General features: G+C 46.9%; 1 protein-coding gene and 1 long non-coding RNA gene across 5 annotated transcripts in view; one reads left to right on the forward strand and one right to left on the reverse strand.

The window, feature by feature from the left end:
* Positions 1-307: 307 nt before the first annotated feature.
* On the reverse strand, positions 308-11,238 carry LOC119233820 (uncharacterized). The gene is made up of 3 exons (XR_005122483.2): positions 11,138-11,238; positions 8,642-8,773; positions 308-898 (listed from the first exon to the last, which is right to left on the reverse strand). It is a non-coding gene; the product is annotated as an uncharacterized LOC119233820 (long non-coding RNA).
* A 187-nt stretch (positions 11,239-11,425) lies between these two features.
* The window catches only part of LRRC20 (leucine rich repeat containing 20), a 76,663-nt gene continuing 62,605 nt past the window's right edge, over positions 11,426-25,483 (forward strand). For 2 of the 4 annotated variants that reach the window (XM_037496406.2, XM_037496409.2), the window contains exons 1-3: positions 11,426-11,486; positions 14,730-14,967; positions 15,086-15,227. In XM_037496406.2, coding sequence (XP_037352303.1) covers positions 15,146-15,227 — 82 coding nt within the window. In that variant the 5' untranslated portion in view covers positions 11,426-11,486; positions 14,730-14,967; positions 15,086-15,145. The remainder of the gene's footprint in view (positions 11,487-14,729; positions 14,968-15,085; positions 15,228-25,483) is intronic. The other 2 variants (XM_037496408.2, XM_037496407.2) reach the window with 2 other exon arrangements.

The raw sequence follows: 25,483 nt of genomic DNA on the forward strand, positions 1-25,483 counted from the left end.
TGGTGCTTGTGGCAGGAGTCCATTCATTTTTATGACTGAGTAGCATTCCATTTATGGATGTACCACAATCTGTTTATCAAATGAAAATTTTAAAGAAAAAGATCTCTTTGCTTCATCCCCACAAAACTTACCATAGGGGACTCAGAGGGGCTCACATAGCCTCAGATGTGGGATTATCTCTGAATAAGGTTGTGTAGAGAGTTGGGGATTGGGAAGCTGCTGATGTAATTGCAATTCTACAGACACAGTACCCCTAGATTCAAAACCGATGTACTGCAAAATCTACCATACCTGGGCGGACCTTTCTTTGATATTTATTAATGTAACAGGAATCTCATAAAGTAGAAGTAGCCTGGGTGTCCCCAGTCCAGAAGTGTCCTTCCTATAGTGTATTATTCCAGGGTCTAGTCACCTGGCTTCCCAAAACTCACTCCTTTTAACTCCCCTGCATACACCTGATACCTGTGTTCCCTCTGGTTCTTTTTCCCAGGGGCAGAGAGAGGCTGGTCCCACCCTCAGTAACGAAGCTACCCACTTAGATCTGTATCATCATAAGCATAATCACCATAAGCATAATCACCTTTTGCATCAAACTTTTCCACTTTACAAAGCACTTTTAGGCTATTATGTCTTTTAAGCTGAGCTGCTTATTAGTCTCATTTCACAGATAAAGAAAAGGAGGCTCAAAGAGGGCATGGTATGACTTCTCTGAGGTCACATAGCCAAGACCCGTGGAACAGGGACTAGTGCTCAAGCTGCTGATGGGCCACCCTCCATGCTCCCCACCTCTGCTGGCCTCTTGCACTCTAAAGAGGGCAAGGTGCCCCTTGAGCAGCCACTCTTTATCTTCACATCTGCTGAACTCCCTGGAGATGAGCAGCATCCATTTCCCAAGTTCCTGAAACATAAAAGAGGAAATGTGTTTAGAAGGTGATAACAATAACAGATAACTTTCATAGGCTGAGTCAGGTGCTGTATGAGGCCTTATCTCTAATATTCCCAACTGCCATACAAGGTGGGGATTATTATGGCCACATTACAGATGAGGAAGCAGCCCTAGAGACACTAGCTGGCCTAAGGTTACCTATTGTATCTCTAGAATTTCTCTGGTTTCCCGTGGTTGGGAACAGTTCACTGTGCACAGGTATTGACATCAGACATGTTTTGGTTCAAATGCTGGCTCCCCCACCCACTGCTATATGACCATGAGCTCTGAAGCTGTTCAGAAAACCTGGACAGTGGGAGGAGGAAGCCCTCATTCACAGAGTGCTCTCCTAAGGATAAAATGTCAGACCCAGCCAAGGTATAGCCAATTGAATAATTATTAAGCACCCATCCGACCCAAGAAGATTCCAGCAGCCAATAAGGCTGGGAGAAGAGGGGCAAGCAAGTGTGACTGTGAGGCATTCCAGAGGGGCCAGAGCTCCAGGCTCAGCATTTCCTCCCTTGGAGGTCTTGTTGAGTGATGCCAACAAAAGTCTGTAGTTGCAGACTTCAGAAAATGAGGTGTGGTTCAGGCCTGATAAAGACCTCTCTTGAAGTCAGCTCATTACCTGTCATATCACAGCCCAACACCTGTCCTTCTTGTCTTTCACCCTCTCCATGCCAATATTTAGTAGAAGACTCCTCCTGGGTGCAATCCTTTCTCTATTAGACCTGGCCTGCAGGGGGAAGTGGACAGTGTACTTAACACCACGCCCACCAGTGCAAGTGCTGGCTCCAACAGCTTGAACTCCTACCAGAGAGAGCACTTTTGAAATGGAAATGTACTGTCATGAGCAGTGAAGGGTGTGCCACGCCCTGTACTCGCCACAGCCCAAAGGCAAGGCACACCCTGTACATAGCCTGGAAGCCAACGACAGTGGTATAAAATTAAGGCAAAAGGTGCTCTGCCATGGGGAGCTTCTGCTTTCTTTTGGTGGAGTCCAGGGTTTTCAGTGGGAATCTTTTTATGATGACTTGGTGGGTACTGTTGCATAGAGTATGGATGATTCTGACTCAGTTACTGGAAATTCTCCATGGCTTCTATAACCTGGCTTCCACATCTCATTCAGAAATAGCCATTCAGCCTCTTGCATGGCCCCAGCTCTGTGTTCAGAGGGGAACAAGAACAGCCTTCTTGGAGCTTCCATCTAGCCATGGGGATGGCTGAATCTAGGTTTTCTGGTTGGATATGTATGAGTTTACTCATCTGCCTACGGTGAATTAGCCTCAGAAGCCCTGGGAGAGCAATGGGCTCGCAGTGTATCTTGGATTGCATCTCCACCTTCTCTTCCTTGGCTTTCCATTACTCTTTGAGTCTTGAAGAACACCAACTATGATCTAACCTCACCTCCCTCTCAGTTTCTGTGCTGTTGTTCCTCATCCCCTCCCACCACAGGATCTTTGCACATGCTACTCCACTTGCCTAGTAGTTCTCTGTGGAGAACAGTCATTAAGGTGACATTCATGATCCTTAGCTCCTTGAAGGTGGATGCGACCTGTGACCTGCTGCTAATCAAAGGAATTTGGGGAGCACTGCCATTGGTTCCCAGGCTCTGTACAGTGTCACTCCAGTGTGATGTTATATAAGGCTCCATCTTGCTAAGAGACTCACTCTAGAACTCCCCACCTCTCTGTCTTTTGCTGGTTTTGCATAAATAAGCAGCCATGAGTCCTACCATGAGGAAACGAATCCTGCCAATAACCTGAGTGAGTCTGGAAATGGGCAACCCATCCCCAGTCAAGCCTCCATGTGAGAACGCAGCCCTGCCTTACACCTTAATTGCAACCTTGTAGTGGATCCAGCTCAACATGCAAGGACTCCTGACTCACAGAAACTATGAAACAACAACTTTGTATAAGTATTTTCTTTTTATAGCCAAAAGGGCAGACTTTTTTGAAAGGGAGAGAAGAGTAAAGGACGCTGGCTGACACACTGCAGGGAGAAAGATCTGCCCCTGAAAGGGACAGGTTTGTTAAAAAAAGATGCTTGCATAGTCACAGGCGGGCAGCCTTGGGAGGAGAGCTCCTGCTGCTGCATTGCAAAGAGAGAGGGTCAGTGATGAGAAACACCTGCATAGTCACAGGTAGGCAGGAGTGTGGCTGCCTTGGAAGGATTTTCTATATGCAGCACAGAAAACCAATATATTTCCTAATATTCATCTAGTTGGCTCCTACTCATCCCTTATAATTCCCATACCACTCAGATGAATTTTCTCAGGGCAGACTTCCCTAGCATCTCTGCCAAACCCTGATCTCCCTGTTAAGGATCTCATGCCACTCTGTGCCTCTCTTCCACAGGACCTGTACAGTAATAATTGTGTGATTATTTAATTAATATCTGCGCTCCGCTAGACATATGTTCTATGATAGCATCCAATCATGTTTTCTTTTCCTCAAGGACAGTGCCCTACACATGTAAGTACTCAGTAAATATCTGATGAATAAATAGTTTGCAGAAGCGTCAGGCTTAGGAGGAGTGCAGAGATAAACAGGGATTGTTCAGTAGTTGGAGGCTAAAATGACATGGGGGATATTGGGTAATGTAGTCCTAAAAACCCACTTTTATTGCAGCATATCTGTACTAAAGCTAAAGTTGTATTTTGGGACACCATGACGGGCATGCTATATGTCCATTCAGTAGTTAAAGAGGCATAATGAATGGTCTTTTCTGCTTCTTAAATATTTACATTCATCTACTTGTTTCTAAGGTCTTTTTATTCCAGCCTCACATGGAAAGCCTAAAAGACTATGATATTTCTGGGTCTCTACCTGCAATTTTTTTTAAGCAGGAAAAGGAAAAGGAGTGAGGAAATGATTTTTGCTCTTTCTAAAGCTGCACACGAGGAGTAGTTTGATTCTGGAGTTGTGGGGTTTAGTGGGTTGTTAATGAGCTCTCTTATCAGTAGAGGCAGTCATATAGAGTATCCTCCATAGAGAGAATAGTCTGCTACTCTGGGTGTGAGGTGGGGCTACTCAAAGGTGGTATATTGGTGACCACATCTAGCTCACAGAGGCATTTTATTTGGCTTACATATTGCTCAAAATTCTTTAATGAGTTGCCAACATTAAAAATCCCAGAGACTTCAATATAGAAAAAAGTCTAGATTTTCTGAATAATCAGATTTGGCAATAACTGATAGCACAGCATTAAGACTGGAACTTGATTTATAGGTGCCCTCTTAGGTGGCACAGTCTGCACAGCCTTCAGCTGCCTGCATCATGCTGTGCCTGGACCCCAGGAGCACCTGAGTCCACTCTACCCAGTGCGCTAAGACCACATGTTCCTAAGTATTCATCCAACCTGTCATTTGAGGTTCTGATCATATGCTGCATAATGATGTTTCAGTGTGCAATGGATGGCACATAAGACATATTTATATAGCCTACATGTGGAATAGCCAATTCCACCTAGGTGGGTAGAAGTACACAATATGAGGTGCACACAGACAATGAAATCGCCTAATGACACATTTCTCACCACATATCCCTGTCGTTAAGTGCTGCTTGACTATATGGATCTAGCAATTATTTTATTCAGGCAAAATTCCCTTGGGATTTCCTCTAGGTTTCCCCCATCTGACTGATCCTCATAAACTCACCTTCCCTTGTCTCCTCAGTAAGAGATGTGTTCGTGACTGCATGTGCTCTGTGCCTCTCCCATTTCCCTTTCCTGTCTATCCCAGTCACCTTCCTGTTCCTAGCACTTCTCTGACTCAGGCCTTTAGCCCTCTCCAAGGCCCATTCCATTCCAATATTATTTCTTCAATATTGTTCTCAGGCTTGGCAGCTAAGAGTATGTGTGTCTGTCTTAGCAGTGCTCTGGAAGTTTGCATGCTTCTAGAATAAACTATGAGAAGAGAGATGAGTGGTTGTTCTTATATAAGGCTCTAAAAACCCCCCAACAGATGCAGATAAACTAAGACAGTCCGGGGAGATGCCGGCCCAGTTCGGGATGCTTCCAGATGTGTGAAATAAAAGAGTTCCCTCAAAGTTTGAGACAAAGTCACATATGCAGTCTTCCCAAGGGCATGTGAGGGCAGGGATATCATGGCTTGAAGGCATTGTTTAAGGCTGGGTGAAACTCTCGCCCTGCAACCTCCACCTCCTTTTCCCGCTTATTCCCAGGGATACCTAGGGAATTGACAACCCTTGTGGATGAAGTCAGATAGACAGGATTTGAATCCTGATACTGCCATGTATAAGTCATGTGGCTCTGGGCAAGTCATTTAGTCTATATGCTCCATGTTCACATGCCTAAAATGGGGATAACATGAGCACAGTAGTGAGCTCACAGGGTGGTCTTCTGCAGTGAGAAATTGCATGTAAATTGTGGATCACAGCCTGACACAAGGTGATTGAACAAGAGGTAGGTGATGACAATGTTATTGACACCCCACATGACTATCTCACACTCATCTCAAATACAATATTAGACATGCTGAACTCTCTGTCATCCCTATCGCCAAACCTGTTTCTCTCTGTGGCTCGATCATGGCACCACCCAGGAAAGGTTCAAGCCAGAAGCTAGGGTGTTAAACTTGACACCTCTCTTTCAGTGTCCAAATTCAATCCATCGGCATGTCCTGGTGATTCGCCTCCAAACTGTCCTATGTCCTTCTGTCTCTGGTCACCATCATCTTTCCTCCGGGAGACTGGCTGAGCCTCCTATCTATACTTCCCAAGCTATTCTTGGCTCCCTTCAATCCTCCACATTGCAGTCAGAGGGATCTTAAAATACAAGTTAGATCTTGTCATTCCCTGTTGAGAACCTTTCATACTTTCAATTGCATTTAGATCATAAGATTACCCTGCTCACTCTACTGCTCTCGTCCTACATCCTCTCTCCACCACACACCAACCTCATAGAGCTTCTGTTGGCTCACTGAAAACACCAGCTCTTTGCATTCTAGGGCCTCTGTGTGTGCTGGCATCTGCCTGGCGCACTCTCCCCACTCTCTTGTCCTGGTCTTGGTCACTCATACTCTTTGTTCAGGCCTCAACCCTAATGTGATTTCCATGAAGAGGCCTTCCTGTTACTCTCTCTCCCTGTTCTTTCCCCCAAGGCCCTTTACATAAACTTTGATAAGGATGTATTTGTATGTTCTTTTACCGTCTGCCTCTAGTGTACCAAATTAAACACTCCAGGAAAGCAGGAATCTTATTTCTCTTGCTAAACATTGAATCCATAATACCTAGCACAGTACCTGGGGCAAAGTGCACAAATAAAATTAAAAAATTTAAATTGATGAAAGAATTAGGTCATTAACAGAACAAAACATTTCTGGATGTCAATACACGTACAATATAAACTCAGAGTAAGTGGTGTAAGAATTTGGTTCAGTGAGCACTTATGCTGGGTTGGTTTGACCTCATTAATCATCTTGGAGGGGCAGTAAGCACCCATCTATCCACCCACTTACCCATGAAGCCATTCACTTATCTATCCAACCATTCACTCGTCCATCTACCCACTTTTCCATGGCCCATTCATCATTTCATCTAATGTTCACTGAATATCTCTTATGCAGACTGATGCAAAATGCTGAAAAGTGAAAAGAACTTAGAGATCACTGAGTACAGTGGCTCAAAAGCATTTTGGATTTGGTTAAAGTCAAAATCTGAATAAAAAATCCAGGTATTTGAATTAAAAAAAAACACATTTATATCATGATCCTGGACATAACATTTGTGTAAAACAAAAGGTTTATTAAATAAGGTGTGAATTATTATGTGTGAATTTCTCTATTCTGTTCTATTCAGTAGAAATGTTGGTATTACCCAATATGGTTGGCAGCTTCTGCATGGCTCTCAAAGATCCAACCTCCTCCTATCCTCACGCTATGTGATCCTCTCCTTTGTGTGTGGGCTGGGCCTAGGGACTTGCTTCTTCTAATGAATGGGATGCAGTGAGATAGCACTTCCAGGATTAGGTTACAAAAGACGGTGTCTTCTCCCTTATAATGCTCTCTCTTGCCCTCTTGCTTGCATACTCAGATAAAGCCAGCTCCTACGCCTTGGGAGTCTTGATGGAAAGACCCACATGGCAAAGAACTGAGGGAGGCCTCTTGCCAAGTACTTGTGAGAACTTGGGGTGTCTTTAGTTGAATAGCCCGTGGGAACTGAATCCTGCCAGCAATGTTGTGAGAGAAGTAGGAAGAGATCCCCCTCCAGTCAAGCCTTGCAAGATGGTAAGAAACAGTGAGAGGCTCAGAACCAGAGGACCCAAACATGCCCTGTTTCCTGTCCCACAGAAACCATCACATCAAAAGTATTTTTAACCAGCAAGTTTTGGGTGATTTCTTATGCAGCAATAGATAAGTAATACAGCTACCTCATGTCTTCTCAACTTGCTAATCAGGAAACATCTATAATTTGAAAAAAACACCAATCTAGTTCTAGGTGCAAATCCTATGCTGGGCATAGGAGGGAGATTCATGGATGAATAAAAACCTGGTCATTGTCCTCCAGAAGCTCTAAAGATCTGAAAATTCAATAGGGTTATTTTTAGGACAGAGTGTTCCAAGACAGTAGAAGTTAATGAGAGGTTCGCTAAGACCAAATAGACCATTGGGATGAGTGGGGCAGTATCTGGAAACGGGGAGTCCTTACAAAGGAAAATGCAGCCTTCACAGAAGGGATTTCCCCAACCAGAAGGGGAATCTCTTCGCCAAAGGGATTTCCACACCAGAAAGGTTTGGAAGAGAAAGGAGAAGCCCATGAAGAACTCTGCTCAGGGAAGGATCAAAGATGCCACAAATCACGTCTGTATTTCCACTGTGGCTACAGCTTGTGGGTTGCTCACTAGACTTGGAGTTGGGGAGCTGGAGAGTGGAGGAAAGAGTGACAAGGGTTCTTGTGAAAATTACATGAGCAAACAAGCATAAAATGCTTAGAATAGCACTGATGCATACTGAGTGCTGTGTTGCTATTCTTGTTTTGTTATTGCCATAGGGTTCTGGTCCTGGCAGTGCTCATGAAAATCTTTCAGATTACCAAACCCGGTCCTTCCTCCCCTCCCTGCAGCATCAGGCCCTGCTGCCCAAATCCATACGAGTGACTCAAGCTTACCACTGGGTGGGGCTCAGATATAGCAAATATCAGGAAAGCGGTTTTGCAATGGTTGAAGCCTGAGCATGACTTTAGTATAGTCCTTTTGGGGATGAGTCTTATTTCTCATAGCAAGTTGCAAGCATCTTGAAGGTACTGATCCTCACTCATATTTGCAAACCCTGCAGGGGGCTCATGGTGGGTACCTCTCACAAGGCAGAGCCTTCTGGAGAAAGGATTAGGCGACTGCTCTTCTGCTCAGGATGGTAGTGGCTTGGAGTGACCTCAAGTTCCTGGCTGTTGATAACTCAGCTCTAAGCAGAAGAATGACCCCAGATGGAAAACTCAGGAGGCATAGGATGATGCATATGGTCTGGCTCACACAAGTCAATGGGACTTCATGTTCTGTTTCTACCCAAATATGCTTTCCCTAAAGAATGTGTGATAAGGATAAATATGAGTAGAGTGGAAAAGGAGAGACTGTATTTATTTGCTAAGGCTATTGAAGCAAGGGACCACAAAGTGGGAGTTTTAAGTTATTTCTAGTTTGGGGAATTTCATTATTCAGAAAAAAAAAAGAAAGAAAGCAATCACTGATGCATGCACTTACTGTATGAGCTCTGGTCTATTTGAAATCAAGTAGTCTTGGGAGAGGAAGCAAACACACTGGGAACAGAAGAGGTGGCACAGGAACAGGGAGGTATCTTGTCCATGTGAAATTGGAGGATCGAGGGTGAAATTCCTGGAAGAGGGGACAAAGTGAGGTAAGCTGTGAATGTGGGAAACCCCAGGCTGGAGCCACCTGTCAGTAATACTGAGCCCTTACCACCTGCACAGAAGCAATATATTGACTATCTTGGGTTTGCACATGGCCTAGTGGGAGAGAGAAGAATCCACCTGAGGAAGCTGGACAGAAATATAAGGCTGGTTTTGAGTGAAGCAGAAGCAAGAGTGTCTGCTTTGTTCAGAGTAATTAATAGGGATCTTGGTTTAGGCAGTATGAACTCAATCCATTTGTTATTTATATCTGGTACCTGGTATGTGCATGGCAGGGATGAGGCGATGAAGTTGGGAATAAGTCTCTGGCCCACCTGAGAAGGCACAAAGGGTCAGAAACCATGGTTGCCTAGGCAACCCCTTGAGAGCAGGTCTGTGTCTGATTCATCTGGTATCATGACCCCAAGACACAAGGCTTTGCATGGAGCAGACTTTCATTTTGGAAATGCTTCTCGTCCCTTTGGTTATATTTCCACTCACCTATTGTATGTTTCCTAGGTCTGTTGTAACAAATTGCCACAATTGAGTGGCTTAAAACATACTCCTCTCGGGCCCCCCTTGGTGGAGCCACGGTTGAGCGGGCTGGGCTGCGAGGCTGCCCGGCTGGTTCATTCCCTGACCTTTGGCAAGGGTCCCCCCCAAAAAAAGAAAAAAGGCAAAACAAAACATACTCCTCTCACAGTTCTGGAGGTTACAAGTCTGAAATCAAGGTGTGGGCAGAGGTGGTTCTTTTTTAGAGACTGAGGAAAAAAATTTGATCATAGCCTAGTCCTAGCTTCTGGTTCTTGCCCATAATCCTTGAGCTTCCTTGGCATTCTGAATGTGTCTCTCTTTCTGGGTCTTTTAGAAGAATACCAGTCACACCCAACTCCAGGTGCTTTTAACTGGCCTCTAGTTATCTTTACTAGGTATATCTGCAATGACTCTATTTCCAAATAAGATCACTTTCTGAGGTACTAAAGGTTCAGACAACAACCTTTTTCTTTTGGTGTGTGTATGTGGGGGGTGGGGTAGTGGTGGTGTCACAATTCAACCTATAAGATCTATCCAGACTCAGGGGGATGTGTTCCCCAGAGACAGAATTAATTAATGAGTGTTGTCCCTCCAGGACTCCCCCATCCGAGACATACTTCTGTTTATTAGAGCAGTCCATTTGTTAGGGGGAAAAGGATGTCCCAAAGCAAATTCCATATAGGCTTTGTGGACTCCACCCCCACCCCAGGTCAAAGCCAAAGACACTGGGAACTCCAAATCCCATCACCACCAAAGGGAAGGTGGCTGGGACCTGAGGGTGGGGTTAAGCAGCCAGGTGGATACAAAAGGCAGACACGTGGGCTTTGGGGATCCCCCATTTTGGCTCTCCGCCAGCTCGCAGCTCCGGCCAGCTCTGAGAGTGCCTTTGGGTTTCCAGGTCGTCGGATCAGGTAGGACGCATTAAAGACTTTATTTCCCTATTTTCTCCCTGAGTTGTACATTTTCCTTATTTCCTTTTCCCTTGTAAATAAACCTTTTATTAACCTTTTGTGTGTCTGTAGTGGAGTATTCATAAGTCCCTTTAAAGCGCGCGGGTGAGGACCCACAGCCAGGACCCCGTTTAATATCGGGGCTGCTCTATAACACATTCACTCGTTGATCATCCTCACTGCTTGAATCAGGGGCTTCCTCTCCCCGCCCCCCTTTGCCCCCATTGTGCCTAGTCAGGTGAGTAGCGTCAATCCTATAAATACGGGCCTTGAAAGCTGCTTCTTCCCCCTGAGCTATAGTTCTGGACACTGCACTAGAGATTTCAGGCATTAATCTTCATAGTCACTCTCCAATCTTATGGTGGTGAACACCGGGATTTAGAATTTAGAAAGGTGAATTAACTTGGTGTAGCCAGAATTCTCTCTAAAAACCTGAAGGGGGGCCTGACGGTATCACATGAAAATTTTCCAATTTCTCATTTCACGATTTTCAAAGCACCTCTGATCTGGGTAGTTCAACTTCACTCACTTTCTTTGTTTCTTTCCTTATTTTCTTTGTTTCTTTCTTTTTTTTTTTAGATTTATTTATTTATGCATACAAGAGCGGGGGTACAGGCCAGAGATGGGGGGCGGTGAGAGGATCAGAGACAGAGCAAGGAACAGAACAGGCAGACTGACTGAAATACACTGCTGAGGGGAGCAGCGGGCGAGACAGGAGAGGTCTGCTGCGCCATGCGGGTTTCTCCCTGACCGGGGATCGAACTCGTGCTTCAGAGGCTGCGGATTGCTTCATAGTGTGGTGCTCAACCCCTTGCGCCACCAGGGAGGCCCCAACTTCACTTTCCTAAGAAAAATAAATTTGGAACCTCGGTCTAATTGATCCTGGGAGCTGTTGCACGTTCCCGGCTCGATCTCCGCCTCTCCGGCGTTTTCCCTCCAGAAGCCACACACAAAGCGGACGCACCCAGCGCACGAGAGCGCGCGGGCCGCCTTTCCGCAGGCTCGGCTCCCGGGCGCACGGTGGCTGCGCGCGCTGCCTGTCCCCGCCCCGGCGCCGACGGTGGCGCGGCGATAGGCCGAGTGGCCGCGCGCGCACAGACCGCAGCTCCGCGCGCCCCTCCCCGCCGGCTCCGCAGCGCCGCTGTTGCATGGGGCGCCGCCGGCGGCCGAGGGAGCGTGACTGCGCTGCGCAGGGCGCTAGGAGGCATTGTCGCCGTAAGTGGAGCAGAAAGCGGCCTGGAACGGCCCCGGAAAGTAAACGTAGCCTGAGGCTAAGCCTGGAGGGGCTGGGGGAAAGGGAGAGAAGTGTCCCCCTTTTTTAAACGTACCTTCCCCTCCCCCCCCCGGTCCCCCGCTGGAAAGAGCAGCGGTCCCCCAGCTGTGGCTTCTGCAGTGCCTGGGGGCCGGGGGCCGCGCCGACTCTTGGTTGCAGACTGCATCTGGATTGGCTCGGGGGAGTGGGGGCGCGGTGCCAGGAAATAGGGAGCCTTGGCAAACGGTCCCGGGCGGGCCTTTATTCCCGCGGGAGGAGCCCCTACTGGGAGAAGCTGCCTTGTCTTTCGTCCCTGAAGTGACACTTTCGGGGCTTGCTTCCGCTCCAGGGAGCTGCAAGTGCCCGCCCCAGCGCGTGCTTCTCCGCCTCTGGGCAGCTCTCGAGTCCCTGGCGCTCTGCGATCGCCAGCAGAGATGATCTCCCCTCCGCCTGCTTTATTCTCCCCAGTCCCCGCCTGCCAGGCTAGCGGAGGGCCGGCGACGAGGAGCCATTGGCGAAGGGCGCTTGGGGGAGGGGGTGTAGATAGACCTCTGAGGTGTCCTCTTGCGCAAAGCGCTGGGACCCTGGCAAGACCCCTGCGCTCAGCTTTGGAAGGCGCGTGGCCCCCCAACAAGGCTCCAGCTCATCGGGCTCACGCCCAAACAGGCTTCTTCCTGTTGGGTGGGAAAGTGGGTCACTTGTGTTCTGGCCTCGAGTGGGCTTTCGTGGCTTCTTGTGATCGATCCAGCCCTCTGCCTCTCACCGACCCACAGGTTCCTCCGCGTGGTGTGGTCCAGAGGACCAGCCGGAGCCTGCTGCGGGGAGCTTGTTCTCATGGCTCAGGAGGCTCGAGTTGCCCTTCTGAGCGATTGCCAGGCTCTTAAGTTCCCAAATGACCACACCAGTAACTAAATATAGGAGCAGCTGGTGCTGCGGGGTGTCTCAGTAGCCCTTTTGCACACATATCGGGGCTTCAGATAAGGTAGAGTTCTCACTGGTAAGTTAGGCTGGAGCCTTACAGAGGGCTTCTGTCTGGGTTTAAGAGACATCCCTCCCCCAGTCTTGTATCCAGGCAAAACCAGGTGGTAAATACAGGAGGGCCAGATTGCCAGTTCTCACAAAGCAGGGCAACTTTCCCCCCTCTCTGGCATTCAGTTTATTATATCCTAGTTTACTCTCTGGACCTGTTTAATCACTTATTGGTAATGCCTTAGTTTACCTCAGTCCTCACCTATGCCCTGCTGTTGCACCCTCACCCACCTTATGCACTTTGCCCATCTGGCACCACTAAACTTTCGAATTTATGACTTCTCATTTAGACAGTGTCTTAGATTTATGTTAAATTTGAAATCCAAATGATGGCTGTGAGCTTCATTTGGGGGTACTGCTAATTATGTGTTATACAGTACAGGAGGAAATCACAGAACAGGTCAGCCCCTGTCCCAAGCAGCCTGCAGTCCAATTGAGGGCTATATATATATATATATATATATATATATTTAAAAGCTCATCAACAACCCAGTGGCTTATGCAAAGGTAGTAAGTGCTACTGAAACTCAGAGGGAGTAGAGAACCCTGAGGGCTGGGGCAATGAGGGAAGACTTCCTGAAGGTGGAGAGATGAACATTCTACTCATTCCTCAAAGATGAGTTCCACTGAATTGTTTGTTTGAAGTCACATGTGTATGAAGCTGGAGTTAGAAGTTGGCATTACGTCTGCACGTGTACTGCTTGCTCCTCTCTAGCTTTCACTGAGTACCTGCATGTCCTGGGCTCTGGACTAGACAAGAATAGATATTTTGTTCAGTCCTCTTGTGTACCCCATGAGGTAGGTATTCCTCAATCTCCTACTCAGACAAAGAAACTGGGACTCAGAATGGTTATGATTCTCTCCCAAGTCTTAACTAACAATGGCAGTTGGGTACGAGGTATGTCTGCAGTGTAGAGTCTTTTCCCACCACAGTGTCTCAGGCCTCCAGAGTCAGTCTCCTTGGTGGTGAGAGGCACACACATAATGAACTCTCCACTGACTCCCCCTAAGCAGATGGGTGGGCTTGGCCAGCCCCCAGTTGGCATTCCCTGCCCAGATTGTCCAATTGAGCAGATGTAGACTTTTCCTTGGTGTGTGTTGACAGTTCTCAGACAGACAGATGTGTGTGTGTATGTTTGTGTGTGTGTTTGTGTGTATGTATGCATTTCTCTCCACCCTTCACATTCCTCTGCTTTTGACCCACTGAGTTCGTTGGAGCTCCTCAAACAGTCTGTAAAACTGGGATTGGGAGCCAGGGACAAAGAGAGGCACTGACCTCAGCCTCAAAGTGCTTTGTCTCTGGGATGCTGCCACTGGGACTGAGTAGCTTTAAAATTTTTTTTTATTTATTTATTGATACATATAAGAACTGGGGTGTAGGCCAGAGGTGCAGGGGGTGAGAGGATTCACCAGAGACAGAGTGGGGAACAGAACAGGAGAATCAACTGAAATACACTGCTGAGGGGAGCAGCCGGCAAGACAGGAGAGGTCTGCTCTGCCATGTGGGTTAGCTCCCTGGCTGGGATCGAACACATGGCATAGTCACTGGCAATAGCTTGAGAGCACTGAGACTTTAACCCCTGCGCCACCGGGGAGGCCCTGTGGGTAGCTTTTGTTACACAGTGAGCTCTGGATGTAGAGGTGGGTTGACTGGACTATTGATGCTTACTCACTTTGACCTTGACCAGATGATTTAGTCCCTCTCTATGCCTCAGTTTCCTTCTCTAATAAACAGGGAGTTAGAGGTGTTTCTAGAGTCCCTGAACTCTTTCAATACCTAATAATTTCGATACCTAATAATTGTGTTCCTCAATCTTCTTTAAGCCTCTCTCCCCCAGTGATCCAATTTCCCTTCTCTTGTTTCCCTGCCTTGCTCTCCCTGTCCCCTGGGGTTCTGCAAATAAACTCAGATTCTGACCAAAAATCAGGTCTTCGGGCTAAAACTAACCTTCCCTGCATATAGATAGGTGGGGAGAGAATTTGTAGAGACCACCCACCTGCCAGATGGTGAGCTCTGACCAGGTAGGGCCTTTGTGTCTCCACTTCCTGGCACCAAGGAGGATCCTGACAGATGTGGGTGGGGTGAGCAGGGAGCTGGAGGAATTGTCTGAAGGGCTGTGGATAGAGCACCAGCACAGAGCCCGTGGGATGGAGGGACAAGTGTCTCTCCCTTGCAGCTGGCTCCGCTCCCCTCCTTGAAGCTCCACCTATTAAATGAATCACACACCAGTGCACACCTGAGCCTCACGCTCGCCTGGCCACTGCTGCAGGCCCTGGCCCCCAGTCCAGTGAGGTGACACATGTTGATCCTCCCAGGAAACTGTAGGGATGGGCTGCCTCCACTTTTGAAGGGCAGGTCAATCACTGTGGAGGCCAAGCTGGATGTGGCCTAGGCTCTGGGCCCCTCGTGAGGAGGTGAGTGGCCTGGGTCCCTCCCTGCTGGCTTTCGCAGTCTGGCTTCCTGGGGAGGGTGGACTCAGGGGTGGGTCCCTGGCCAGTGGGCGGGCATTTCACAGCCATGTGTCTTCCTCAGGCACAGGCCCTATGAGCAGCAGACCAGCCTGGTGGCTGGCGACAAGACCCGTGTGTCTGCATGCTGAAGAAGATGGGTGAAGCGGTGGCCAGAGTTGCCAGGAAGGTCAACGAGACGGTGGAGAGCGGCTCTGACACCCTGGGTGAGTGAGGGCAGGATTTTTCCAACTGTAAGGTGCCCTAGGAGTGGTTTATGAAATCGGTTTATGAATGACATAGGGAAAGAAGGTAAGAGACGGCATCAGTATGGAACTTTGTAGTTGTTAATTCATAGACACCAGGGCCCCGTGTAAAGTAGGTTTCTTCCTCTTCATCATGATCAAAGAGGTTTGTAAACAGAGTGAGGGGCCAACCCCCTTCCCCCAGCCTGTCTGCTTGCCCTTGGGTTGTCAGTGACTCTGAGTGTGTATGTGCCCCTTGACCAGGTGACAATAGTTGGCGTTGGCTGTGCAGCCCATGACCCAGGCCCGGGGCTTCAGGAAAGTCACCCTATTGAATCTTTACACTGTTCCAGATGGTGTTACCTGACAGGCACCACTAGTTTCGGCCTTCAAATGAGGAAGAAGTGGAGGGTTGAAGGCAAAATGGACTTTTCCCACATCACTCCACTGTTTTACTTGAATTGTGTCAGATAATGTTGGCTTTGAATTGGCCATAGCATGTTAACCCATGAAGTTAGCCCCAAGACTGCAAGCATTTAAGCAAACCATCCCAATTCATTAAACTCAGTAGATGTTTATGGACTGTCTACTTCATGCAAAGGTTAAGAGGAGATGCAGTGCAATGATCGTGCGCATGCGGCCCACTGGAATATAGTATCCCTTAGCCACAGGCACATGTGTAAACTCAGAGACAGAAGCCTAATCCTGCCTGGGATGACTGCAGGTGGTCAGGTGGGTTTGAGTTGGATCTTGGCACAAGGAGAGGAATTTCATACACAGGTTGGATGCGTGTGCGTGTGCACATGTGCGTGTCTGTCTTACACAGGAGCATTTCTATGGTGGTTGTTGCCTGCACTTAGACCCAGAGTCTGGAAAGGCAGTGTTTCTCTGGCAGCTTCTGGGACAGGAGGTGGTGGCCCAGGAAGTAGAGGGCCACTCAGCTTTCAAGATGCGCTTTTTCACTGCTTCCTCTAGGAGCCTCAGCCTTACCCGGTCCACCCCTTGCTCTCTTCCTCTTCTGTAGCATCTGTTCGGTATCCTTGGAGGGCAGGAACCCTGTGGTCTTTTGCTCCCCACCCCCCAAGAGCTAGAGTTGGGCACTTTGGAAGCACATGAAAGTGTTTGCTGAACTGAGCTAAAATGGGAAGCGTCTCCTCTATTAGCAAACAAACTCAAGGGGTATCACTGGTTTTGGAGGAGCCTTCCGCTGGTGAACTCCTTGATGTGGGCCCTTGGTGAGGTGTTCTGGAATCCTGCATTGGTCACTAATAAGGTTGTATTGACCCTGCTATTCACAGTTCTCCACCACTAGTGTGACCTGCCCCCACTGGAGTCTCCCCACTACTGCCTGCTAGCCAGCTACCTTAGCAGGTTGCTTTAACCTCTCTGAGCCTCGCTTTCTTCATCTATAAAATGGGGATGTAATCATGTCCTTCTCAACAAGGTGGTTAGGAGTAATTATAATTATAATGTCTGTGAGATGCTTGGTATGTTAGTAACACAATAAATGGCAGCTAATATTTTAAATTTTTTCTCATCTCCAAAGACTAAAGGTGGGGCCTAAGTCCCTCCCCCCACAAACACACCTCCTCCAGGTGTCAGCCAGTCAAGGCTAAATGTCTTCATATTGCCTTTGAATGGGGAATTCAGCGCAAATGGCCAAATGTTGCAGGGAAGGGGGACACACGTGCAGCACAATCTCATCCAGATGGGTGAAGGAGGTAAGGGTAGAGGGGTGGTAGAGAGGGGAGGAAAGAGTTCTCACCCCCTAGGGGAGGTGCTGTTTGAGAGAAGATTTCAGAAGAAGTAGAGGAGGTGCTATCGCCTGCAGGGAGGGATGCCCTGGAGTTGGGAGAGAGAACTCTGCATAGTTGCCGCCCTGCAGGGAGGAGGTAATGAGGAATGGCAGCCAGAAGGTGGAGGGCCTGGAAATTTGTGTTGAATCTAAGAGTCTAAACTTCAATGTCTGTGAATCAGAGATTGCAAACTCAGTTCTTCTGCAAGCCAGGTGGGGATTTCTGTGAACCAGATAGTGGATGCCCTGCTTGGGATAAAGTGTGCTGGGCTTCTAGGGGCTCTGAAACCAGCTGCTCTGCACTACCTGAGGATTATGCCCACTGAGGAAGCCAAGCCAGGCCTCTGGCCACCCTATCTGACCACACAGTGACTGGGATTGGAACCCCAACTGTCTGGCACCAGAGACAGTAAAGCTTTAGTCACCTTGGGAGAGGAGAAAAATCCTTTTAGCTATAGCAGTTTTGACCAAATCTTGAGATTTTCATGTGGAAGTGACTAGGACTGTAAAGTTAGGGCTGAACAGTAGAGGGCCTTTTACATCTTCAGTGCCCAGAGAAGATGCAGAATGTCAGACTTGTACCATGGGCATCTGCCATCCTGACGCTGTGCAAGTAGAACTGATCAGGCTTCTGCATCTGAGGGGTCTGGAGCCTAAGCAGCCAGCACCTATATATGTTGAGCACCTATATGCAGGGTGCTGGAGGCTCTTAGGGATATGTGTATTAGACCCTTGCCTGAAACTGGCCTGCCCCTGTGAGACCATTGGACAGCAGTGAGTGACATCCAGGTTCCCTGCCCAGCTGGGTTAGACAGACCAAAGGTGGTGTAATTTAGAGGTGGGAGACGTTGCTGGGAGTTGAAGTAGTCCAGGAAGGCTTTCTGGGGGAGGTGGCAACTGAAATGGGTCTTGAAAAATATGCCAAATAACCCAATATGGTTCCCATGTAAAACAACAAATAATCTGAAGCAGGCTAAATAAGCAGCACCAGTAAATTGCTTAAATAGATTTGTTATAGCTATACAGTGTGATTTATGTTGCCATTAACAATGGTACCTGAAATTTTATCATATGTTTGAAAGAAGTCTGGCAAATTCTCATGTATAATATCATTTGGGAAAAAACCCAGGACCCCATTCTTTGTATACAAGATGCCAATTAGGGCCTCTCCTGGTGGTGCAGTGGTTGAGCGCTGGGCTGTGAAGCTGCCCTCAGCCTCTGCAGCGCAGGTTCGAGCCCCGGCCACCAGCGAGGGTCCCACATGGTGCGCAAACCTCTCCTGCCGCACCCACTGCTCCCCTCAGCAGTGTGTTTTGTCAGTCTGCCTGATCTGCTCCCCACTCTGGCCCTGGTGAATTCTCTCACCCTCCCGCTCTCCTGACAGTACCCAGTGCTTGTATAAATCAATAAATGTATAAAAAAATAAATAAATAAATCTTTAAAAAAAAAAACCCACCAAGATTCCAATTATGTTAGCATGTATGTACATAGAAAAAAATTAGAAGGAAATAAAACAAGATGTTAGAAAATACAATTTTGCATTTTCTAAATGTTCCATGATGACATATTATTCTTACAAGAGGAGTAGGTTTTAGGGAAGGGAATCACACGCCTCTCTGGAAGGTGGAAAGAATACATACTTCCCAACAACAGCTGTAAATGATGGGGTGGCTCCTTCTCCAAGTCCCTGGCCTTGGGAGTGAAACAGGCTTCCCTGGCTTCTTCCTTCTGCTGGCTCCTCTCCCTGCCTCCCTGTGCACAGGCCTTGGCCGGATCTGGCCTGGTGATATGGTTGCTCTGAAGCTGCAGTTGTGGCCCCAGAGTGGGCGAGCCCTGTGTAGAGCTCAGTTACAGGCAGGTTCTCACCTTACTCAGGCAGGTAACCCCGGTAAGCATCTCTCTCGCCCTCCACCCCCAGGCACTCAGTGGGGCACTGTGGAGCCAGCTTTGCACCTCCTGCAACCTGAGCTTTGGATCCCAGCCCTTGCCTCCCCACTCCAGGCCTCTTCACCCCATAAGGAGTGGGCTCCTTTCAATCTGGCCTGGGGTCTGCGCCTCAGTTTGAATTGAAGCACCATTCCTTCAATCCCTCACCCCTCCTAAAGATCATCTTCTAGACTCTTTCTATGAGTTTGTGGAGTCAGACTGACCACCTGTGACCCAGGTTGTCCTTTCCACCACCTCTCAGCTTGCTGTTTTTGTAACGTCTCATGCCCATCTAGGCCTCGCTGGCTCCTCATAACCCAGAGAGGCCTCTGTGTGAGCATGTCCTTCTCTGCCTGGCCTTGGACTGAGCTCATTTGGCCAGTGGCCCCTTAGGCCAGTCTGCTCTGTACCCACTCCTCTACCAGGGCCAGGCTCCCGGACTATGTGCTTTGGAGAGGATTTTAAAAATGATCATGACTGCACAAGTGGGATTGGCAAAGGCCTGGTGGGAAGGGAGGACCTGCTTAGCTGGGATGGAGGCACCCATAAAGATGGGAAGACCGGGGTGGGCTGGGAAGGGAAGGCGCCAGTGTTAGTCTGAGTGTCAGCTGCTGTGCTGCAGCCCAGGAATATTTGCTATTTATCTTCTTCCTTTTTGTGGTCTTTTGTATAACCATGTGTCACTTAATGACAGGAATGTTCTGAGAAATGGCATCATTAGGTGACTTCATCATGGTGAGAATGTCACAGAGTGTCATTACCCCAATGGGGGTGGTACAGCCTATTCCACACCCAGCCTGGCGGGTGTAGACCTCGGGACCAGTCATACACACGGTTGGTCGTTGACAGAAGCATCGTTGAGCGATGCATGACTGTACTTCCTGACTCTGAGGGCTCCTACCTATATATGTTTCCAGAGAGTTCCTAGTTGTTAGTTCCTGACTTGTTGCTCTGGTCCATCCCTTAATCTCTCACCTAGAATTCCTCTCCCGCCTTACCATTCCATGGTAGATTGGATGTTATTTTTATTCCATGCCTCCATTGCTCTTACATATTGTTTTTCTTTATCTCCCAGTTACATCCTGAGAAACCTCCTCAGCTCTGTCTTCTATTTCACTATTTGTGTTTAATATGCTCTTGAACTCATCGGCTAAGTTTCAATTTTTAAGGCCATATTTTTATTTTCAAAAGTTTTGTTTGATTCTTTTAAAAATCTGATTTTATATATTCTAGTTTCTCTTCAGATCCAGTATATTTTTGCTTCTTACTGAAAAAATGACTCAAGGAAATAGTATTATTGTGATTTCTTTATGTTTTTCACTCTTAAATGTAACCATTTGATACTTTGTTTTTTAATCTTTACTACTATTTCTATAATAGAATGTCCTTAAGGATCCAAGTCTGTGTTTCCTTTTGACTCTTGCTCACAGTGGTGAGCTGTACGTGATTTTTTTTATTATTATTTTTTTCATAGCAAGATTGAAGAATTTATTAAAAGCAAATACTTCCAGAGATAGCTTCATAGTGCTAAGACTTTAACCCCTGAGCCACCAGGGAGGCCCCACTACTGTGTTTATTTTTAAGAACAGTTTTAGATCATTTTTATAGAAAAATTGTGGTGATCGTACAGAGAGTTCCATATACCCCATGCTCTGTCTCCATTGTTATTAATATTTTACATAGTATGGCTCATTTTTATGACTTATGAAGCAATAATGGTATTTTATTATTAACTAAAGGCAATACTTTATTCAGACTTCCTTCCTATAGAAATAATGTTCTGTTTAAGCATTCTATTCAAATATCACATTACACTCAGTAGTCATATCTGCTTAGATTCCTCTTCATCACAGTTTCTCAGAGTTTCCTTGTTTTTGATGACTTGTCTTGGCAGTTTTGAGGAGTACTAGCCAGGTATTTTGTAGAATGTCTCTCAGTTGGAATATGTGGTTTATTGATTTTATCAAGGTATAATTTGCATAATAAAATTTACTCTTTTAGTGTACTCTTTTTAGTGTACATTTCTATGCATTTTACTGAACACATACAACCCTGTAACTACTACCACCAAATCTAGAACCTTGGCTATCACCCCCAAGAAATTCCTTATGCCATTTGCAGTTCCTTCCCCTCATCTGCAGTACCTGGGGGTTTTCTAAACCTGTGGTTTTACCTTTTCTAGAGTATCATGCAAATGGAAATCATATTAGTATATAACCTTCGGCCCCTGACATCACGTTAGCATAAGTATTTGAGATGCGTCCATGTTTTACGTGAATGGATAAATTTGTTCCTTTTTATTGGTGAAGAGTGTACATGGTATGGATGTGCCATGATTTATTTATCCATTAATCTGTTGAAAGACATTTGGATTGTTTCCAGTGTTTTAAGATTCTAATTAAGTCTGTAAACAGCTACATGCAGGGTTTTGTAACAAAGTTTTCATTTTTCTTGGGTAAATCCCAGGAGTGGAGTTGCTGGTTTGTATATATTAAGTTTATGTTTAACCAGATTAGAAACTATCACAATCTTTTCCAAGGTGGTTGAGAGTTCTACCTCCTCTATATTCTTGTCAACACTAAGTGTGTTTGTAAATTTTATACTTTTATAGGTTCATAATGGTATCTCCTTATAGTTTTAATTTACATTTCTATGATGTGTGATGATGTGAGCCATCTTCCCAGGGGCTTATTTACTATCGGTTATCTCCTTTGATGAAATGTCTATTCAAATCTTTTGCACACTGAAAAAAACTGGGTTTTTTCCTTATTAAGTTTTGAGGCATCTCATATATTCTGGATGCACATTTTTGATCAGGTAGGCTTTCTAACCTATGCTTTGTCTTTTTGTCCTCTTAACTGACTTTTGATGAAGACTAATATATCAATTTTATTTCGTGGAGAGTACTTTTGGTGTTGTTATCTAAGAAATCTTTGCCAAACCTAAAGATTTCCTCCTATCAGAATCCTCTGGATATTAAAAATACTGATTCATGAACCCCACTGTCACACTTTAACAATAGATTCTCAAGGGTGGGCCTGGTGGTCTGTATTTTAACATAAACCCTGTATAATTCTTCCCTGCCTTGAATTTTGAGAACCACTAGTTTACCATTTACAACATGGAGATTCCTTCTCGCTCTGGCTTCTGGGGGAGTGGGCAAGGAGGGGTGTTGTCTGGGAAGATCTCAGAATGTGGTATATGAAGGTGGGGCTGGGGTGGGGAAAAAGGGAGAGAGAATGAATATGAACATGTATATGATCTGTCCCCAGGTAGCTAAGCAGCTCAGTTGGGAGTTAGGAAATAATAAAGTGGGGAGGCCACGCCTAGTCAGAGAAGGAGTTGAAGAGGCCATACTTTGGCCTAGCACTTTTCTCCTATGCTTGCCAGCAGATGGCGCTCTGTCTCCATCCTCCAGGTTAAGGGCAACAGATCCAGCAGCTCCTGGTTTGGTGTCCAGATTCTGACAAGGGCCTCCTCCACTGACTGTCCAGCTCACATCCTGGATCTACAATCCTGACTGATGGATATGCTAACTAGCCTTATTGTGGTAATCATTCTGCAATGTGTACATAATATAGTCACTACATGTTGTATATCTTTAACTTATGCAATGTTGGGCGTGTCAGTGATACCTCAAAAATGCTGACTGACCCTCACAGAGATCTGACTTTGCAGAGCATGTCTGCTCAGGAAACACAGTAGTGTGGAAACCCTTAAGATACTCATACTCAGAATCTTTGGGTCAGAAACTGCCATGGGTTTCTTTTGCAAAAAACATACGTTGAGCTTCTACTGTGTGTTATCACATCTGGAGGACCCAAGTGCCCCAGGAGTGCCCAGTGTGGAGGCAGAGGCAGCCAGTACACACTCACATACACTCATGTGCTCTCCCTCCCCCCAGGGAGGGGAGCAGCCGGGACTATGGTGGGTGCAGCTTTTCTGACCTGATGGGGTGGTGGTCTTGGCCCTAGGAGGGACTTGTCAGCCTGCAGTTCCTGGCCCAGAGCCAGGCTGTGCTGGTCAGGGTGAGAGCACATGTTTGACTGCGATGTGTCCTGGCCTGGAGAGTTTGAGGTTCAACCAGGTCTGTGCCACTCTGAAGGCATGTCAGTGGTGGAGTTCCTAACACAGTGACTTGGAGATGCCACAAGCCCGGGAGATGGGTTCCCAGATAGCGGGCTGGTTACAAAGGCTACAGAAAACTTGCAGAACATGAAATGAACTAACTGAGGATGAGTTCAACTCCACACTGGGTTTTGGTTGCATTGAAGAGGTGGCATTTCAGCTGAACTTGAAAGAAGGTGACAGATTTAGGGCTGTAGGCCTGAGATGGGAGTGAGGGAGGGACATTCTAGGTGACAGTGTCTGTGATCAAAGATCTGGCTGCATGCAAGCTGTAAGGAGACCGTGACCCGCAGGGTAGGGGAGGCTGAGTTGGGAGAAGGATGGAGCGTGCCTGCCAATGGCAGAGCACCTGGAGTGTCAACTGAAACAGTTGCACGGTGAAGTCCCATCATATTCTGTGGTTGGGTGCTAAGGAGAGCCTGACAAGTGGAAATCATCTGGAGTCAAAATGACCCACAAATAAGAGCTCACACTTATTTAGTACTCATCACTTACCCAGCTGCCCCCATTGTTTTACATCTGCCTTATCCCAACCTCACAACAACCCAGTGATTGTTGTGAGGTGGCTGTCATTCAGCTGTATGAGGTGGCTACTGCTATAATTTCTGTTTGATAGAGGAGACATCTGAGGCACACCAAAAAAAAAAAAGCTAGACAGCTTCACCCAGGGAGGGAATTTGAACCCTGGCACTCTGACTGCAGGGTCCGTGTTCATATTCCATGCTACCAGCATGATAACTAGACAGTTGTTTTAGGTGGAAGGGAACTGGGTGCAGTCGCTGGCTTGTGGACAGCAAACCCATGTTGTAGGTTCTGAGCAACAATATGAGGTTCCTCCCTGAGTTTAGGGGACTCACTCCCAGGCACAGGATGAATGTGACACCAGTGGAAAGGAAATAAGAAAGAGGCACCTCCATGTGCCAGGCCTGTGTGGGTTTAACCTTGTCAGGAGTGGGGCCCGTGGGGGAGACAGGAGGAGGAGAGACTGTGGAGAGAGGTGGGCAGCTGATCAGTTGTGGGAGTCGTAGAGTTTGAAACCTGGTCATGATATAGTAGAAATAGGTGGATAAGGGAATTCTGATGGATCAGAGTCCCTGAGGGGTCCCCTGCACAGCAGGGGACTGGAAAGATGGCATAGCCAGCTAGAAATGGAGATTTCTGTGGACATGCCACTGCCCAGAGGGACCCTGTCTCTTTTGGTCCCACCTTCATTATGGGGTTCCTGATAGCCCCCAACCCTCCCACCAGCTTCCCTAACCCTCCCACCAGCTCAGACCAGCGAGTACCCCTCAAAAGTGGGTCATTAAGCAGCTCGCCCGAGGCTGTGTGACTGCCCTCTTTGTTGCTGGCACTTGAAGCATCTTTTAAGGGAGAAAAGAAATATTCTTTGAAACCATGTGGATAATTACACAGCTGCTGTAAAATATATGTTGGCAGAAGAAAGAAAATGTTCTGCTTCAAAGAATTAACCAAATAGTTAATTTTGTGGCAGCAAAGCTTTCATTGCTCAAGTATGAAAGTGTTAGCCTCAAGGAGGTGATTTAGCAAGGTTGAAGATTTTATTAAAAGCAAACACTTCCAGAGATGCAAACATGGTGATGGCTAGCGGGAGTGCTAGGCTTGGAGGTTGGTGATGGAGAGCTCGGCAAAGGCAGTCATTCTGGAATGGAGCTCTCTGCAGAGCCCAAGCTTAAATGAGGTAACACAGACAGAAATGCATGCTGTCCTTTAAAGGTTAGAAGATTGTGGTTTATTCTGACAGGTGCTGTAAAAGGTCATTATCTTCGAAGATGAGGTTAAATTTAAGTGCCTTTAATTGGCATCTGCCTTATCTGGGCTGATTGTGTTTTGCTAAGATGCTTATTTTTGTCATGCTTCAGTTTATCCCCAGGATTCCTTATTCTGTCAAGTTCATCTCAGCAAATGTGTTATTCACTATTTGCTGTGTCTGTCTGAGTAACACTCTGCCGAGGATGAAAAGGTGAGAGACGGAGCTAGTAACTAGCAGGTGTCCCATTACGCTGTGTACTGCCTGGATCCTTCTTTGCCCAGATCTTTACATGTCCTTGCTCCTTCTTTTTATCTTGTCTCAGTGAAATATCACTTCCTCCGAGAAGCCCTCCGTGACCATCCTAGTGAGCATTGCCCCTACCCCTACCTCACTTACTTGCTCTCCCATTACAATGTCTTATATACATAAGCTCACCCTCACTGTGTGACCTCTTGGGTACTTATCTCTGTATTTACCATGCTTCTCCCCATAGCAGAGTGCCAACTCTTGGAGGCCAGGAACTCACTCACCCCCTTACCCTTAGACACTGCCAGCCTATACTGGGTACTCAGCCAATAAGTCTCAAATCCATGATTACATCTGATTTTCTCAACAGCT

The sequence above is a fragment of the Talpa occidentalis genome, unplaced genomic scaffold (genome assembly GCF_014898055.3).
Source record: "Talpa occidentalis isolate TD23 unplaced genomic scaffold, MPIMG_talOcc4v2.1 talOcc4.8, whole genome shotgun sequence".
NCBI lineage: Eukaryota > Metazoa > Chordata > Mammalia > Eulipotyphla > Talpidae > Talpa > Talpa occidentalis.